General features: G+C 38.1%; 1 protein-coding gene across 1 annotated transcript in view; it reads left to right on the plus strand.

Moving 5' to 3' along the window:
• Nucleotides 1-18,835, plus strand: part of PARD3B (par-3 family cell polarity regulator beta) — a 799,946-nt gene that overhangs the window by 298,593 nt on the left and 482,518 nt on the right. The window contains exon 13 of the mRNA XM_075284374.1: nucleotides 11,078-11,159. Coding sequence (XP_075140475.1) covers nucleotides 11,078-11,159 — 82 coding nt within the window. The remainder of the gene's footprint in view (nucleotides 1-11,077; nucleotides 11,160-18,835) is intronic.

Consider the following 18,835-nt stretch of genomic DNA (forward strand, 5'->3'; position numbering starts at 1 on the left):
GTGCTGCGGAATATGTTAGCGCTATATAAATAAAATGTATTATTATTGTTGATCCTTAAAAATGATCCTTCTTGTTTGTGGTATATGCTAGAATTTGTGACATGTTAATGGCTGTCATCCATCAAATTCCTATTTTATGGTATTATTTCTGTGATTGAATATGCAGACTTTTCTTGGGATGTGTGATAGTTGTAATGGTGCAAATATCCCTATAGTGGTTACCGTAGTACTAGGAGTTGCTTATTGTGAGTTTCTGGTGAAGAAAAAATGCAGTGTGCTATGCATATGGTGCTAGGGATTTTTTCATGAACTATTTTTCACATACCTAGTAAAATGCTAGGGGTCGTTCATATTATTTCCCTATATACAGAAGTCAGTCCAGTTGGTGTTGCTTTTTCGAGGCTTTAGCTAAATGCAGTTCTTCCATAGAATATCTCTGCACCTAGTGGCTTGTGTGCAGTTCTTTCGAATGGTAATATTACTCTCTGCTTTAAATTCGGCATCATCATTGTTCTCATCATCTGAATGCTATTCTATAAATCTAAAACGTGTGCCTTTTATAGATAACAAACATGACAGATGAGTCTGATAAACCCACACACACTTTATGATCCACACATAGGTAGGAGAGGCACATAAATATGAGCAAGATTTAATAGCACTGGGATAGATCCATCCATTTATACTGGAGAATGATTCATGAACCTGGCGTTGTATTGACGGCTAAACTCATAAGTGGAGCAGTGGAGCAAAGGAGCACAGATCATGAATACATACTGAGAAGACATGCATTATATATACTTTTTATGTGTATGTATAAATGCTCCTACATTGAAGTTCAAAGGCAGTTGCCCTGAACAGTATGGCACTTTTGCATGTGTAATTTTTAATGATTTTCCATTACAGCTAAAATAGAGTGAAGGGCAAAGTATAACTGTACTGCAATATAGCACCTGTCCTGCACTTTATGTCCATTCTTTCATACAAATGTGTATGTAACATTGGAACCCTGGCAACTTGTATAAATAGAAAGTACATTTACACTATAAAGTAGCAATACTCTAGATTGTAACCTTCTCTGTAATAGCACAATATCTGGTTGGACATACTGTTTGAAGAGAAAAATATTTAAGGCGAAGTTCACATTTCCATTCTCACAGTCTGGTGTCGTCCATCGTAGGATTAGAGCAACTGACTTAAATGGTGCTGGAATGACCCATGATAGTGGAGCTCTTGTCCATCATGTTTAAGTTTTTTTTTTTTTTTTTTTTTTTTTTTGTAATAGTACAAAGTGCTTCTAAAATATATTTAATATAGTTTTTCTTCTCCATTATGGTAATTTTCATGTAGGTGACACATAATTATATATTACCCGAGTCAGGGCTGAAACCAATTATGTGAGGTATAGTACAACCCCTGGCAAAAATTAAGGAATCACCAGTCCCTGAGGATGTTCCTTCAGTTGTTTAATTTTGTAGAAAAAAAAGCAGATCACATGGAAAAAAACTAAAGGCATTTCATAAGGCAACTTTCTGGCTTTAAGAAACACAAAAAAGAAATCCAGAAAACTAATTGTGGTAGCCAGTAACAGTTAGATTTTTAGAACAAGCGCAAGGAATGAATTATGGAATCACTCAATTCTGAGGAAAAAGTGATGGAATCATGAAAAAACAAACAACCCAAATAACACTCCAACACATCACTAGGACTTTGTTGCACCACCTCTGGCTTTTATAACTCCTAGCAGTTTCTGAGGCATTGACTTCATGAGTGATAAACAGGACTCTTCAAAAATGGGATTTACATACAGAAAAGCTAAAAGAAAGCCATTACTAACACCTAAGCTATCTACTGCCTGCTCCATGCTGTGAATAACCTGCCAAAAAAATTGGTAGGAGTGCTTGTTATTGGGTTCCCACCAATATGATATTGATGACTAATCCTTAGGATAAGGCATCAGTATTTTTAGGCCGAAAATCCTTTAACTTTTGCTCTTAAAGTAAATAATGTAATATAAAACCATTTTGTGATATATTGATATGGGGCTAAGGGCAGAAAACTGTGGATGTGAAGAGGATACACATCTGTTGAGTTCCTGCTCATACTCTCTTTCACCTTGTCTTTGTGGGACCTGTAGTTTCCGTGCACCTCCTTGATGTCTGAGGTGGTACACTTGTAAGCAAGATGTACATACAGTTTAGGCTTGTCTAGTTACAATAACATAGCAAGTGAAGGCAACTTAGTATAATCTGTCTGTAGCAGAGAATGGGAGACAGGTTAGAGAAAGTATAAAGGACTGCAACCTTCCTATGTCTATGTAAAGTGTGTATTCGGTTCTTATGTATATTGCATTATGTAAGTCAAGACCCTTGTTAAATAATAAAAACAAAACCCAATTATGCAGATCTTGTGACCACACAATGTAGCCCAGCCCTGGTCAGAGTCTTATACATGTTTGGCCCCTGAATCATTGTCTGGTATGACTCTTATTTATGGTTTAGCAGAATCTGGATGATGCAGATTTACTTTTATCCTCCTGTTTAATTTGTAGCTGGTTTTAGTCATATGACAACCAGGTCTATGTGAATTAATAGGAAGGGAGGGATTGCTATGCCACAGAAGACAGAAAGCCAATAAATCATTTAGATTCCACATCAGCCTTGGTGATTTGAATACCACGGTCCACCAAATCGAAGAGCCTTACTTAAACAGTCAACATGTATTTTTTCCCCATGAATCATGACTACAACTACCATATAAATGCTGCTCAAATGCCTTCTCCTGGTGCATGTATAATGAAGCGGAGATTGAATGAAACTCTTCTTAAAGAGAAATTAATTTTTTATATGGTGTGCTGGCTGTTCAATTGTAATTCCATTTGAAAATGAGAATCGGTCCCGTTCAGCCCCACCCTCTGCAAAAATCTGTCTTTTTAATGCATGGCATCACTAGATGAACTGAATATCTTTAACCAATCCATTATCTTTTTATTGGCTTAGACACTAATGGAAGCTTCCATGACAGCTATGTTTTACAAGCTGAATACTTTAATTAGGCCCGTTGCTGATCAGTTGTTGGGATATCGATTGTGACATTTATCAGGAGGGCTAAGAAACCCTTTTCCTGCAGTTTTTGTGTATTGTTTATCATTCACAAGTCTTCACAATTCTTGTACCTATATAGGAGAATGTCTGCTTAACAGGGGTCTCATTGTTTCCTTACTTTATGGTTTTCACCCTCACTTAATATACCTTAAAGATGTGACATAAATGTTCGATTGAAAATTGTTCTTTGTTTGCTACGCAATGGAATGTATATTGGCATGTGTGAATTGGAGATCTCTGCACAAAGCCTGCAGCACTGCATTCATCATCATCTTCACTGTCATTGTATTTGTCATTACTTCATAGGGTGTACATCACACAGCTACCAGTATGGTAATATGTTATGTTCACACACACACACACACACACACACACACACACACACACACTGCAAGTGCATAGTGCTGCAGAATGTGTGTGTGAAAACAGGACAAGAGTAAGCAGCCATCAAACTACAGTCCTGTCCACAAATCACACTGTTAACAATGGTTATAACACAGCGCCGAGAGGGCTAATGCTTTCTACATTCACCTGTTACACTGAGCCATAACACAGAAGTGACCCCACATCTGCACACATCCATACAAATGGCTGACACCACCTGCCTTTTACGTAGATGAGACACCAATACACTCAAGCCACTCACAACGATAGCAAACAAAAAAAGTAACAAGCCTAAGCAATATTTACTCTCTCCAGAATTGTGGGGATTTTTACAGCCAAGGACACGACAACTTATTAAATTTTAGATTTAATATACTCCAAAAAGTACAGTACTTAACAAGAAAAGATGTGATAAAAAGATGTGATTTGATTCATGCAAACTATATCAAATAAAACATAAAGCAATAAAACAGACATTTTTCAAGCCTTGCCATTTGAGTGTGATGGAAGGAATGGACAGATCACACATTAGGCTGTGTCTATACATAACTGACCCTGAGTTTGTGTACCTTATATCTTTTTAAGGACTCTACTCCCTTTCTGGCACCTCCCACCTGTTACTGGGTGAGCTAATGACAAATGCTAAATCCTGAGATATGTGACATAGTTTACATATTCCATAACTCTCAGTGGTACCACATAGAGGTATGATATTATTCTTTGCTTAATATACTAAGCCTTGGCCTTCTATGCATTCAGACTGCAAAAGGGAGTCGGGAGATCTTGTTAGAAACCACTATGAACCTGGTTCATCTGCGTTCGGTATTCCATTCAGGGGTCTGCTTGGGGACCCCCGAACAGAAACCTGTACACATTAAAAAGCGATTAGCTAAGAAACCACACGGACCCTATAATGGGGTCCGTGTGGTTTCTGCACAAAACATGCAGAGAGAGAAAAGTGCTTTTTGCAGTACTTTTCTCTATGCATGATTCTTGCGGACACCGAGCAAAACCACACGAACCCCATTATAGTCTATGGGGTCCATGTGGTTTCTTAGCTAACCGCTTTTTAATGCATATAGGTTTCTGTTCGTGGGGTTCGTGGAATACTGAATGCAGATGTGAACCGGGCCTAATAAATACTTACTAATTAGCAGATGTCTGCACTGAATTCAATTCCTGCTCCATTGAAATTACCATATAAATAAGAATTACTGGACACAGGAAACCTTCAGATTCCATATAGACAATTACACAAAAGGCCAATCATCTAACTACCTCAATAAATTAAAACAAACATACAGTCCTATGAAAAAGTTTGGGCACCCCTATTAATCTTAATCATTTTTAGTTCTAAATATTTTGGTATTTGCTACAGCCATTTCAGTTTGATATATCTAATAACTGATGGACACAGTAATATTTCAGGATTGAAATGAGGTTTATTGTACTAACAGAAAATGTGCAATATGCATTAAACCAAAATTTGACCGGTGCAAAAGTATGGGCACCTCAACAGAAAAGTGACATTAATATTTAGTAGATCCTCCTTTTGCAAAGATAACAGCCTCTAGTCGCTTTCTGTAGCTTTTAATCAGTTCCTGGATCCTGGATAAAGGTATTTTGGACAAACAATTCAAGTTCAGTTAAGTTAGATGGTCGCCGAGCATGGACAGCCCGCTTCAAATCATCCCACAGATGTTCAATGATATTCAGGTCTGGGGACTGGGATGGCCATTCCAGAACATTGTCATTGTTCCTCTGCATGAATGCCTGAGGATTTGGAGCGGTGTTTTGGATCATTGTCTTGCTGAAATATCCATCCCCGGCGTAACTTCAACTTCGTCACTGATTCTTGAACATTATTCTCAAGAATCTGCTGATACTGAGTGGAATCCATGCGACCCTCAACTTTAACAAGATTCCCGGTGCCGGCATTGGCCACACAGCCCCAAAGCATGATGGAACCTCCACCAAATTTTACAGTGGGTAGCAAGTGTTTTTCTTGGAATGCTGTTTCTTTTTGGACGCCATGCATAATGCCTTTTTTTATAACCAAACAACTCAATCTTTGTTTCCAAAATGAAGCTGGCTTCTCCAAATGTGCTTTTTCATACCTCAGGCGACTCTGTTTGTGGCGTACGTGCAGAAACGGCTTCTTTCTCATCACTCTCCCATACAGCTTCTCCTTGTGCAAAGTGCGCTGTATTGTTGACCGATGCACAGTGACACCATCTGCAGCAAGATGATGCTGCAGCTCTTTGGAGGTGGTCTGTGGATTGTCCTTGACTGTTCTCACCATTCTTCTTCTCTGCCTTTCTGATATTTTTCTTGGCCTGCCACTTCTGGGCTTAACAAGAACTGTCCCTGTGGTCTTCCATTTCCTTACTATGTTCCTCACAGTGGAAACTGACAGGTTAAATCTCTGAGACAACGTTTTGTATCCTTCCCCTGAACAACTATGTTGAACAATCTTTGTTTTCAGATCATTTGAGAGCGGGCTGTCCATGTTCGGCGACCATCAAACTTAACTGAACTTGAATTGTTTTGTAGAAAGAAATGGTCCAAAATACCTTTATCCAGGATCCAGGAACTGATTAAAAGCTACAGGAAGTGACTAGAGGCTGTTATCTTTGCAAAAGGAGGAGCTACTAAATATTAATGCCACTTTTCTGTTGAGGTGCCCATACTTTTGCACCGGTCAAATTTTGGTTTAATGCATATTGCACATTTTCTGTTAGTACAATAAACCTCATTTCAATCCTGAAATATTACCGTGTCCATCAGTTATTAGATATATCAAACTGAAATGGCTGTTGCAAACACCAAAATAATTAGAACTAAAAATGATCAAGATTAATAGGGGTGCCCAAACTTTTTCATAGGACTGTAACTATAAGAATGCTCATAAATAGACACATAACTCAGTATACTATATGCATAGTTTCTCACAGCTGGGTACAATAAGTATAGCATATATATATATATATATATATATATATATATATATATATATATATATATATATATATATATATATATATATATATATATATATATATATGACAGGAGCGAACATGCTGACATTTTTTTCTCAAGCACACTGGTGGTCCCCAATAGTCTGTTTTCATTTTGCTGTAGAGATAATATTCTGTGCAGTACATTCAGTTAATTTCTGTAACCAGACAGTGGTCCCAATGGGGATGCCTGCATGTGTTACCCAAGACCACGGATGTCATTGAATATTTGCAATTCCCACATGAATTTATGGCACATTATAGCTGCAGCAAAGCCAATAAAGGCCCATGGGGCCACCAAAGAGTTAGTGCTAAAGCGGCAAAACGTAAGAGTTTCCCAGGACTAATTAGAGGGGTATTCCACTTGTTAGCAAGCACTGTATGTTCACCTGTCAATTCTGCTGGGGATCCAGTGCGAAGTCTTTGAGTACCATCTGCTGCACACAAGGACTTCAGCCAATAAGTGGCTTTGTGCTAGAGCCACGTATGAGCAGAACATCACTGATTGGCTGAAACGCTGCAATGTGGGCTAAAAGTGAGGGCATCAATCAAAGATCAGCAGGCGCCTGACACCAAAGTTTCCAGCCAATCGGCTGTTAGTAGAGGCCTGAGCATCTTCAGTACTTAGCAAGCACAGGCCTCTACATTTGTGCAGCAGCTGTGCCTGGTATTGCAGCTCAGCCCCACAGGCCTTCAATTGATGACCTATCATGTATAGTACATATATTCAATATACAAATGGGTTCCCAAGGCGATATCATCTAAATTCAATCGTCCCTTTAGCTGGAATATTTTGCGGACTTTCCTTTACAGACAGCATTTGCTCTTTATTTCCATTTATGGATACATTTTATTCTGGTAACTAAAATATCTGTTGTTTGCTTTTTTCTGACAATTTTTAATAAAGGTGATTCATTCCTTACAACTTTTGCCAAGGAGAGATTTTTTTTTTTCAAGCAAAGTTCCTCTTAAGGCTAAGATTTGTAGTTTTATAACAAGTAAGTTTCCATTGTTCAGCTCTTTCATAAACTCTTCACTCAAAGGAAAAAAGAATAAGGCCTAAATGTTTACTCTGGAGCCAAAATGGACATTTTTTTGCATGTTTTGTAAAACCCTAGTTTTACCTAAAAACAAGGCTGTGTTATTTCTGGCTGCCGCGGGTAATGAGTACCACAATATGGCCACATTCCTGCTCTCTGCTAAGCCCTTTATATATTTACTCTACTGGCATTACTCTCTCCAGCGAGATACACTGTGGAAGATTACAGAGCTCCATTGTATGGGCAGCTGCTGCTCATTACACAAGAAATACAAGTAACGATATAGAAGAAAATGACCGTACCTGCCCATTATAGGAAGACATATGGATGGATATTGTCATAATAAAGACTATGCTGAGATAAACATTCTAGGTCATCAGATTAGCCAGGCCTCTGATGGCCGAGAAAAAAAAGAGGCAAATTTAATAAAATCGTTTCACAAAATTGTGTTCACATCCATGTTGTCATACCATAAAGTCATAATATAGATGATGGGTCAAACGTGATATTGCTATTCCTTTTATATACTGTATATATGCAATAAATCAGCCCATTTGGTGTATCTACTCTGTCATACAGGAGCTTACAATGTATTGAGTCATTGGGGAAGGTTTATTAACCCTTTGCTGCTGCTGCCAGCTTTGGCTTTTGACACAGCCCATTGTTCCAAATCTTACATTAGTCATTCTATGTGACAATAATTTTGGAATGATTTCACTTATCCAAGTGAATGTGATTTTTTTTTTTATTTTTGCGACATATTATATTTCTGCTAATTATACATTTTTGTAAATATGTATTAAGGAACTTTGTTAGGGAGCATTCACACTACCACTCCTGTCCGCCCCGGGGTTTTTGGGGACGGCTTGCTGGTGGTCAGCTTTAAAAACCATTCATTTGAATGGGTTTTTAAAGGTAACCGCCGGTATCAGTATGCGGTCTCTCCGCCTGGAAACCGTTTTTTTTTTTTTTTTTTTTTGCATGGACACAAAGGCATACATGCATGACTTTATGTTCATGCAAAAAAAAACAAACAAAAAAAATGGTTTCCAGGCAGAGAGACCGCATTACTGATACTGGCGGTTACCTTTAAAAACCCATTCAAATGAATGGTTTTTAAAGCTGACCGCCAGCAAGCCGTCCCCTGTCCAGTTTCCCTGAGGTTTAGGATGGAAACCCCGGGGTGGACATCAGCGGTAGTGTGAACAACCCTTAATCCTTTAGACATTGCACTCGAAAAAAAAGCAAAAATTATTGGAAATTTAAAAACGGAATTGAACTTTTTGCAGTACCTCAATACTTAATTCTTCAGTGTGTAGAAATATCTTATATGTGGCCTAGTGTCTGTTTTCACTAACAAACAATCCTCCAAAATTAAGACACCTTTTGGCTTTTAGACCTTTATTTTAGTAGAATCTTTTTTTAGGTGCCATATCAGGTTTACAGAGGTATTGAGGTGTCAAAACACCGTTCAAGGAATTCATCGAGGAATGTCGTGACTATTGGCTCAAGTTTCTACCTGGTGTTATAAACACAATAATACATTGTTTTAGCTCCAAACTTTTACAAGAAAAATATAGGGAAAAAAACACATTGTAATGCGTTTTCACCTAAACTCTGTAATATCTCATATTTGGTCATAAACTGCAGAAGGAGCCGCAGTTGGTTTTTAGAACACAGATTTGTTGGAATGGGCTCATGTCTCATTTGCAGAGACCCTAAATTACCTATAGAGTGAATACCTCCAAAAGTAACCCCTCAAGTAATTTATATGGGGAGTTAAAAGGATGAATGCACCCCACTATTTGTTACACAATGTTTTCTTAGTAGTAAACTGCTGTTTTGGCAAAATGTGGGGTACTGGTTCAAAGCCTGAATCTGTGGCAGCTCTTTCTGTATGTTTGGTGCTACGCCAGAACTCCTTTCCTGCTGCGTTCTATACTTACAGCGCATGTTGGGATGGGGGTAATATGGTCTTAAATGTATACAGCTTAAAAGTAGGCCAGACCTGCAGAAGATGCGCAGAATTACAAAGGCTGCTCTATGATAAATTTGGTGCATCATCCCTAACATGTTTTGTGTTCCTTATGCCACCAGCTTGGTTAGCTTCATTGATGCCAAATATTCAGATTGTGCATATTTAGCTGTGCCGGTTTTCACTGAGGCACAGCCATTTTTTAAGCAGTGACCCCTTTTCTAAACATAGTGGGACAAAAAAAAAAAAAAAAAAAAAAACGTCTAACACAAACAGTAAATCTGTTGTAAGGCATGAATGTCAAAATTGAATCATAATTCTGGTTCATTCAGGCCATTAGGAAGAGATGAATGGCACAAAGATTGACTCTTTGTTACTACTATGTAAGTCACCTCCCCTCAGGCCCGGTTCACATCTGCGTCCAGGCCATTCCATTCCCCTCTCCGCATGAAAAATGCGGAGGGAAAAGTCCTTCAAGCAGCACTTCATGCAGATTTCCTTAGGTCACAGCTTTTTTATGCGGATTAGGTTTCTATTTGGGGGGGGGGGGGGGTCCCCAAGCGTACCCCCGAACGTAAATCCATCCACAGTTGTGAATCAGACCTCAGACTCTGCATTACACATTATACAGTGTATCAGCTTTGCACAGAGTGTTCCTTTAATTTAGATGCAGGTTTTGTACTAACCTGTGACTTTCTACACAGCTTTTTTTCTGTATAGCCCCATGTTTTGGCTCATAACGCTTTTGCTTGATGTTGACTGTTCTTTTTCAGCAACTTATTAACCAGCAGTTAACAATAACCATTATTTCACAATAAAATGCATCAGCAGCACCAAAGAAATATTTAGTTTTATTGATCTTGTCTCTGAAGTGAAGTCACCGCAATTCTTTTTTACAGTGTGTATGTGAGGACGTCTCTGTGAAACATAATGATATCACTTCTTAGCATCTTGTATGTATAATTGAGAAAATCTGCATATAAAACTTCCAGGCACAAGAGTTGGAAAGTGGATATTTTGCACGGCCCTGAGGCTGCTCTACTTTTGAGAGAACATATTGAATTTAGATCTGTGGGAGCGGGAGCTCAGATGCTTTGGACAACTGGTATTGGTTGTGTTTTGAAGCCGATGCTGTAGGCTCTTCTTCCAGATGGAGATAGGTTTCTGATGTGCAAGACAACCAGTTATGAGCATATAAATGCAGAATTCTCAAATCATTGGATAAGCTAGAATTGGGGAAGATAAAAAAAGATATATTTATCGAACATAACTTAGAAAGCATTGTATAAAGGTTTTCTAGTCTGCAACTTTCTAAAATGTAGTGAATATATTGATATTTGAAGAACTGAAGCAAAGGTGGATATGTTACTGATATTCAATCAATTCTACAAATCATGTTTTTCTATCAGAAAGCTAGCACTGTAATGTTTTTTTATATTGTGATAATTATTATGATTATTATTTTTCTGCCCCATTTTCATAGTTAGCTGAGTAGATGATCTTGTTTATATTTATAATATTGTGATATTAATGCTGTTTTAATGTATTTCATTTTAGGAGCGTTCAGAGTCAGAATTTGTATTAAGAACTAACCTAGAGAATCCTACCGTAGAACATAATGGACAGGACAAGATCAGAGGTATTGTGGTCTTATGACTTTCTCGTTTACATTGAAATGACTCATAACATAAATGGCTTTGTATGTTTTATATATATTCATGTGTAATTTATGGCTGCAGTTTCCACCTTAAGGCCGGGGCCCAATGGGCCAGAACCGCCGCGTTAAAGCACTGTGGGTACAACCGCGGCATGAACGTATTGCGGTTCTTCCCGCAGCGCTTTGAACCCATTATGGTTCTTCCCGCAGCGCTTTGAACAGAAAGTTCACGGAGTTTGCCTCCGCAGACTTTCTGTCACAATTATATCTATAGGAAAGCCGCCGGCGTTTCTGTAGATATAATTGACATGCTGCGATTTTCAAACTGTGACAGTTTTGGAAATCGCAGCATGTCTGCGCTGCGATTTTTTTCTGCAAAGTGGGCATGGTATTTGCATGAATCCCATCCACTTTGCAAGTACTGTAAAATGCCACGATTTTTCCCACGGTGTTTCCGACCCGTAGGACCCAAACTAGCAGCATCATAGGGATATCTGAGTTTGTCATTGAACCCTCAGTTGAGGTAGAATTTGCAGATGTATTAAAGAAATACTAATGCAATACAGCTGTCTGAATAGGGCCTTAGGGAAACTTCTGAATAGAGTTTTTATCTCCCTGTATTTGCATGGGTTTTCTTACTACACTCCTAAAACATAGCCATCTTGTTTCCTATGTAATTGGCAAGTGTGTGTATCTAAGGTTTAAGATATCGAGTTAAGAGATTGTCCAGACATGGACTGATGTGAGTGCTTACAATCTCTTTGCTGCACTTTTGAATATGTTGGTGTATAGTGGATATTTTGGTGAATTTTAGGTAAAAGTATTGGTTGTGATTTCTTTTTCTATAAATCATATAAAGTACAACACTGAAAAAAATCTATGCCTCCATTTAGAGGGTGGATGACCTAATGACACACAAAATAATAATGATCTTATGTAGCTTGAATAAACTAAATGTGGAATCTCCTACAATTTTGAGCAAGTACTAAAGCATTATAGATAAAATCATACCGAGATTTGTGGTCCATGTCTTTTTTTTTTTTTCCCTAAAATATTCATATATAAAATAATATCTCATGTAATATATTACTATATATTCTATATTTGTATTTTTGTGTTGTGTTTTTTAAGGCAATTTTTCTCATACCAGCATGGCAATCATCTAGTTAACTCACAGCGGATGCCTTGAGGTAGAAAGACAGTAGTTGGCAAGAGCTGACTCAGAATTTGCTTTTGCTCAAAGCCACTTATAGTTACGTGAGACTGCAGATTAAATACACTAAAGTGGAGAATGAAAAAGTCACTTTTTTTTTTTTTTTTTTTTAAAGGAAAAATAACATTATTGCAGCTGTTTGCAAATCCTTTTCCAGCCAGAGGTCCCTAGCAAAAAATATGTATAAATCTTTTTGGCATTTTCACTAGCTTACTGTATGTTTAGTGGCTCAAGCAGATTCTTTGCATTAAAGTTTTTTTTAATCTTTAGCCACCTCCATAGTACTGACATTTATTATGTTTTTATGGACAAAATTATTTTTTTCATAAATCATTCCATTGTTTTAAGAAGATCTGTGTATTGTACGTGTAATGTTTATTTCCATCTACAGTATTACAAAATCATAGTAGTGCAGCCTGTATCCTGTGTAATCTAATGATGCTTATTAATTGTATAATTATCAGCAATGCCAGTTGTATAAGGGTAGTGCCACATGGGGTTCCCAATGTAGCTATAGTAGCATTCAGAGCTAGGACCATCGGTTACTTCTGCACACGATTGAGTCCTAGCTATCTGTTTGTGGACCATATGTCCCAGACTGTCCTCGGCCATGTGTATAGAACTGATTGATCTTAGTAAGTTATACAATGAGCTCCTAGTTTTGTACAGTACCAGTCAGGCTGTTCAGGAGCTCATTGCGCCATAACTGACCACAATGCAGTGATCTCTATGTATAAGGCAGAGTTTAGTCCAGGACATAAGACTCTCACCAGACCGTACTCCACGGATGTCACTCATTTGTGTGCATGGGGCCTAAGTAAAAAAAAAAACACTGATTAGTTACAGCTATATCTCATTGCAGATGGCATTGTGGTTAAGACACTGCCAGTAATGAGATATGGCTGTAATTAACTGGTGTTTCACTTAATTAAAAGTTAAAGCACTGGCAGCCCCAGCATTGGCTATGGCTATAGCCCCATCCTGAGCCCTGTGTGGCAACAGCCTAACATACTAATATTAGTAGGAGAATATTAGAAAGCTGCAGAACCTTTCATTATACAAGCAAAAACCTTTGTATTTTTCACTATTTTACTGTTATGTTTTGAGATTTTGTCTAGCCCCCTATTAGTCTGTAGGGAAAATGCAGCCTTTTCACAGGTAAATATTAACTTTAAAAAAAAAAAAAAAAAAAGAGATATACATTTTTTTGAAAACCCTGTAGTGTTTTGTTATGCTGTGTGTGACTGAGATTAAGTTAAATCTCATTCACATTGATGAAACTCTAAGGCTGAAGCACCACATTGCATAAAAGCAGCATTTTTGGTGTGGCAGACACGCCCTGGAAAAAACCTCTGTATTTTACAGTACCTGCAAAGTGAATGGAATTCTGGCTAATCCCATCCATACATTGCAGAAAAAAATCTGCTGACAAAAAGCTGTGTTTTCAATAATGCTGCATATCTATTGTACCTGCGGAAATGCTGGCGGTTTCTGTAAAGGTATAATAATAAGCGCAGAAAGTCCACAGACGAAAACACTGTAAAAATGCAATGAAAACCGCTGCAGAGAAAAAGCAATTTCCACTGCATTTTATTTTTCTGCGTTTCGCTATGTGGGGTCTTTGTTTAAAACTGGTTTTTTTTCTTCTCTGCTGCATTTCTGTAACATGCAGGCTCAACCATAAAGAGGACCTTCATTGTCCTCTATGATGTGACATATTATATACCATAGACAGTACACTTCTATTGTTTTTGAGCTATAAAGGGGGCCATTCCTCACAACTCAGCAATGACATGAACTGTGAGTAACATATAACAGGAATAACAGAGGAACCTCTTACTTCAAAAATACCTAAAACATTCTCAAGAACTGTGATTTCATGGGAATACAGATCTGTCAGGAGAGATGAATGGTCCTCTTTAGATTTGATGATATATACATTCATGTTCTAAAAACAACACTTTATTGTCCAATGGTGAGAAACAATTCATTCCTGTTAATGCGTATCTCTATCGTCATTAATGGTATCACAGTATAAAGCGTAACACATATTTGTGTCGTAAACAATTTTTATTATGCTTTAACACTCTCTAAGGAACAAATATTTGGCACTCCCATCAAAAATAAAGCAGACACAAGTTAGGGGGTGTTCACACTACCGTCAGTGTCCGACAGGTAGTGTCCGCCCGCTGCTAATGTCCGTTCAAAATCTTGCGCGGACATTAGCAGCGGACACTAGCTGTGTCTGTGACATTTTTCATTGATTTAAATGGACATCAGGTGCGTTCTTTTACAGTCTGTGTCTGTCCTTAACTGTCCGTTCCCAAAGATGTCCGACTTTTCAAGCGGACAGGAAAACCCGACATGTAGGTTTTTGCTGTCCGCTTGAAAAGTTGGAAAACTTTGGGAACGGACAGTTAAGGACAGGCACGGAGTGTAAAAGAACGCACCCGATCTCCATTTAAATCAATGAAAAATGTCACGGACACAGCTAGTGTCCGCTCCTAATGTCCGTGCGAGATTTTGAATGGACATTAGCAGCAGACACTACCTGTCGGACACCGACGGTAGTGTGATCGCCCCTTTATCTCTGGCTTATAAAGGAGACAAACGTGGAAGTTATGGCCTACTAAGTACATTGTCATAAATTCATAAGTTTACACTATTGCACAAGAAATTCTGCGCCATATTTATTCTTTTTTGTTTTAGGAACTCCTAAACCATGTTCATTCTGTACATACTTTTAAAAAGAGTCTGTCGTATGTTTCTGTTCTTTCTGGTGCACACTGTTCATAAATGTGTTGTAAATGTTGTGCACCCTAAATTTTACAGCAAACGTAGACAGAAAAATGTCAGAATTCTATTGATAACTATTCCCCTTTGTCTCCTTTCTGTGAAATCTAGCATTTTTTTATTCTTTTCTTTTGCTTGTCCATTGAGACCCACTTCTCACTGAGTACAGCCTTCGAGTATGATGAGAGTGGGTCACTTCAGACATTAGATCTTTGCCTTAATACGTCTGTCTCTAGTTTTTTACATTTTCACTTTAGTTTACAGTAAACGAAGAATGGAGACTTTGGGATAATTCACACGAGACTTGTTGCAGAAATTTATGAGACTGACATATTTATCTGCTAAAACTATTCCCATAACAATAATTTTTCCAGTGGTAAGAATTTCTGCTTTGTGTGACTATACCCCAACAAAGCTGCAGACTGATCTATAGTGTAGTCCTATTCATCAGATCACTTCATTTTGAGCATATTCCACAGTAAACAACTCCAGGTTTTGTCTAATAAATTCCAGCTTGTGCACCCATAAAACTGCTACTAGAGTTGAGTTAGTTATGGACTTCATACCATCTGCTGTCAATTTACTGCCAATCGGTAACAGAAATGGATATTTATTCCACTTGTATGCATGGCCTTGTTAATTTAATATAGAGGTCAACACTCTGCCTCTGAGTATGCAACCTATGCTTCTCTCCATTATATGAATATAAAGTACTTTTTCCCTAATTTAGCTGTTGGGAAGAATATTCTGTGTTTCACTGCAACACAAGGAATAGGTTTTTTTTCTATATCTTCCTGCAGGATGGTAATTGCCGGTGAATATAACATATGGTATTCTGCAGTCATGCAGATCTATTTTTTTGGGTGACCTTTTTGTTCAGCTGGTTCCACCTCTGAGATTTACTGTTAGTGCTTTTACTTTGTAAACCATTTCAGTTGTGTGATGCGTCGACAGGTCCCGTCTTTAAACAACACTATGAAATTTCAACTTTTTGCACGCGTTTCTGGCCATCTGTCACTTTAAAGTATGTCCTATGCATTGTTCGTGCTTCTGTATGCTGCAGTGGACAGGTTAAAAGAACCTCCCTGTATCATCTAGAAAACCGTATCCTTTGATTAAATCCAGTCACTGCCTCATTGGGAACTCTTTACAAGCCGGGACATATGGATCCTTGCATCGTGACTGGTTAGAGAACCGCAGAGCAATTATCTGGCTCGTGTAACATTTATTTCAAGCTTGCCTAAGGTAAACCTCATGAGCGTAATTTGCTGTCTAGATGCGTATAACAAGAAGCCATATGACAAGTTCAAAGATATCCTGCCCTTGTGTTGTTGTTACATTTATAGACCAGTCTCTCATCTGGGATGTTACATGGCGGGGTTTTTTTTTCAGTTTTTAGGAATTGAAAAAAAAAAAAAAAAAAAAAACGTCATTTATGTAACAAAAAAGTATTTACATGCCCATTTTTAGGAAATTTCCAAACAGTAGCAGACAGAGATATACTAATTCTTTAAACCTGATAACCCTGATGCAGAATTGATATAAATAAGAAAGAACTGCATGTTTTTGCTGAGGTGAAGCTAAATAATCTAAATGCTGCAAAGTGACATGCTGCTCTTATTTTTCACAAAGGATTGGAAATGTGAGAAGGTAACCAAGCAGCGGGCCTTGTTATGTTAGCATAGGTAAGCCAATGAGGCATGAACCAATGAACCGACACCAGGAAGACGTCTTTCATCCATAGGGGCCCGTCTCCATTGTGTCCCTGGCTGATTTCTATTGACAATTATTCTGTACTTGGTGCCCCAAGTGTCTATATGTGCCACTCATAGGAATCATCCAGTTATCCATACTAGTATACATGCAACGGATTTGCCAATATGCATCAAATGTTTGTGGCATTGCAAGACTGTCCTGAGAGGTGATGCAGGCAACCAAATCTGTAGATGACTGACAGTATTTGGGCGACCGTTGTCTTTTCAGGCAGGCCACCTGTTTATCGACATTGTGCTATTATATCCATTCAACTAAACTGAAGTTCGGATTTGTTCCCTGGGGTAGACCGGCTCATGAAATATCTAAAGTTTTGTATTCTCTTTCGCATGAAGCATTTTTGGGTGTATGTTTTTAATGTATCTTACCAATGGGGCCACTATGAGAGCAGCAGCACTTAGCATGAAGTTTTTGAACAGTGATAGCGGAAGATCTCAGTTTTTTTTATTTCAGAGAAAGTGCTTTTTAAAAATTCTTTCCTTCTTCATTGATGTTTTATTGAAGTAGTTCAGACCGTGCACAGTATCCTAAGTGCTTGTATGACTCCATGTCAGTGAGACTGCCTCCTTTGTAATGTCTAGGTTAATGTAATGGGAATCCTTTTGTTGAGTGTCTCAGGGCTACACTGTCAGTATTTGTACGATTTGGAAGAATGATTCTTTTTCATGTCCCAATTTTGCGTCTGACCCTGTCAGTACACTTTGATATATTTCTTGCTCCAAGTCCTTTATGTAATACTTGTGTTTCTCTTCCAATCCGGAAGCCAATAATGGACCTTTTTTTTTTTTTCGGAGTTACTAAACATGTTCCCTGTTCCTGTAGGTTTTTTCGTTCTAGCAATCTGGGATGATATTTATTTTATTCCTATACAGATTTTTTTTTTTAATACTTTCAGCAATGATCTTGTTTTAATCTCTACACACAAAGTTTTTCTATCCATTGTCTAAATTGTACTGAGTAGATATGTATAGGTTATTGAGCTCAAATTAAACAGTTGGAATGTAGACCCATAAACATTTTTATTTAATACCGGTATCTGGAATGGTTTACTTATTGTCCGAAATCACGTACTAAAGATGCTACGAGTTCAGGTCTTCTGTTTAGATACATATATTCAGATAGGTGCTAAACATGCAGTTTTTGATTATGGCTGTCTAGGTACTAAAGTTTTTCATTACATGCCTTGATATTCCGTATTCTTCCTTTTGTAAAGTGACCTATACACATTTTGGCACAAGGGTTAGGAGGCCATACTCCGATTAGTCCACAGAGCTTCGGCTATGCCCTACTGGGTACTCAAGGGACTATTTAAATCCAGATAAACAGTGGCCAGGTCTTGCGGTCATTCATACATTAAACTACAGGCATGGAGGCAGTGTCACTAAATGGTGGCTGCCTCCATGTCCTGAAATGTATCTTTTGCCATTGCCTTACACAGGAGATAGGCTTATAGTAACTTAGATCCCCTGAAGAAGCGCTTTACAGCGCAGAAAATCTTAGGGTAGGGAAAGTTATAACTAGGTAGGTATCAGTTTCTATAACTTATTAGAGGTATATGGAAGTCACAGTTTTTTGCTTTTATTTTACTAAGTCACAATGTAGCTGAACTCTAATAGGCTCTCTATTACCCCATATACATCAAGTGGTAGATCATCGATGTCTGTGGTCTGTTCACCTACCTATATACACCTCCCATAGATGATAGAGGTATGTGATAATGGAAAAACGCCACCACAGTATATATAATGATCAGCAAATCTTGGATCCAGGCTGATGTAGGGGACCATAGAGACGGCCAGGAACTGTGACCAACTTACACTGTTGACTTCTTTTTTTTTTATACAGCACCATAGATTCAGTTGGTTGCACGGAGTGGTCA

The sequence above is a fragment of the Leptodactylus fuscus genome, chromosome 8, assembly GCF_031893055.1.
Source record: "Leptodactylus fuscus isolate aLepFus1 chromosome 8, aLepFus1.hap2, whole genome shotgun sequence".
NCBI classification, from domain to species: domain Eukaryota; kingdom Metazoa; phylum Chordata; class Amphibia; order Anura; family Leptodactylidae; genus Leptodactylus; species Leptodactylus fuscus.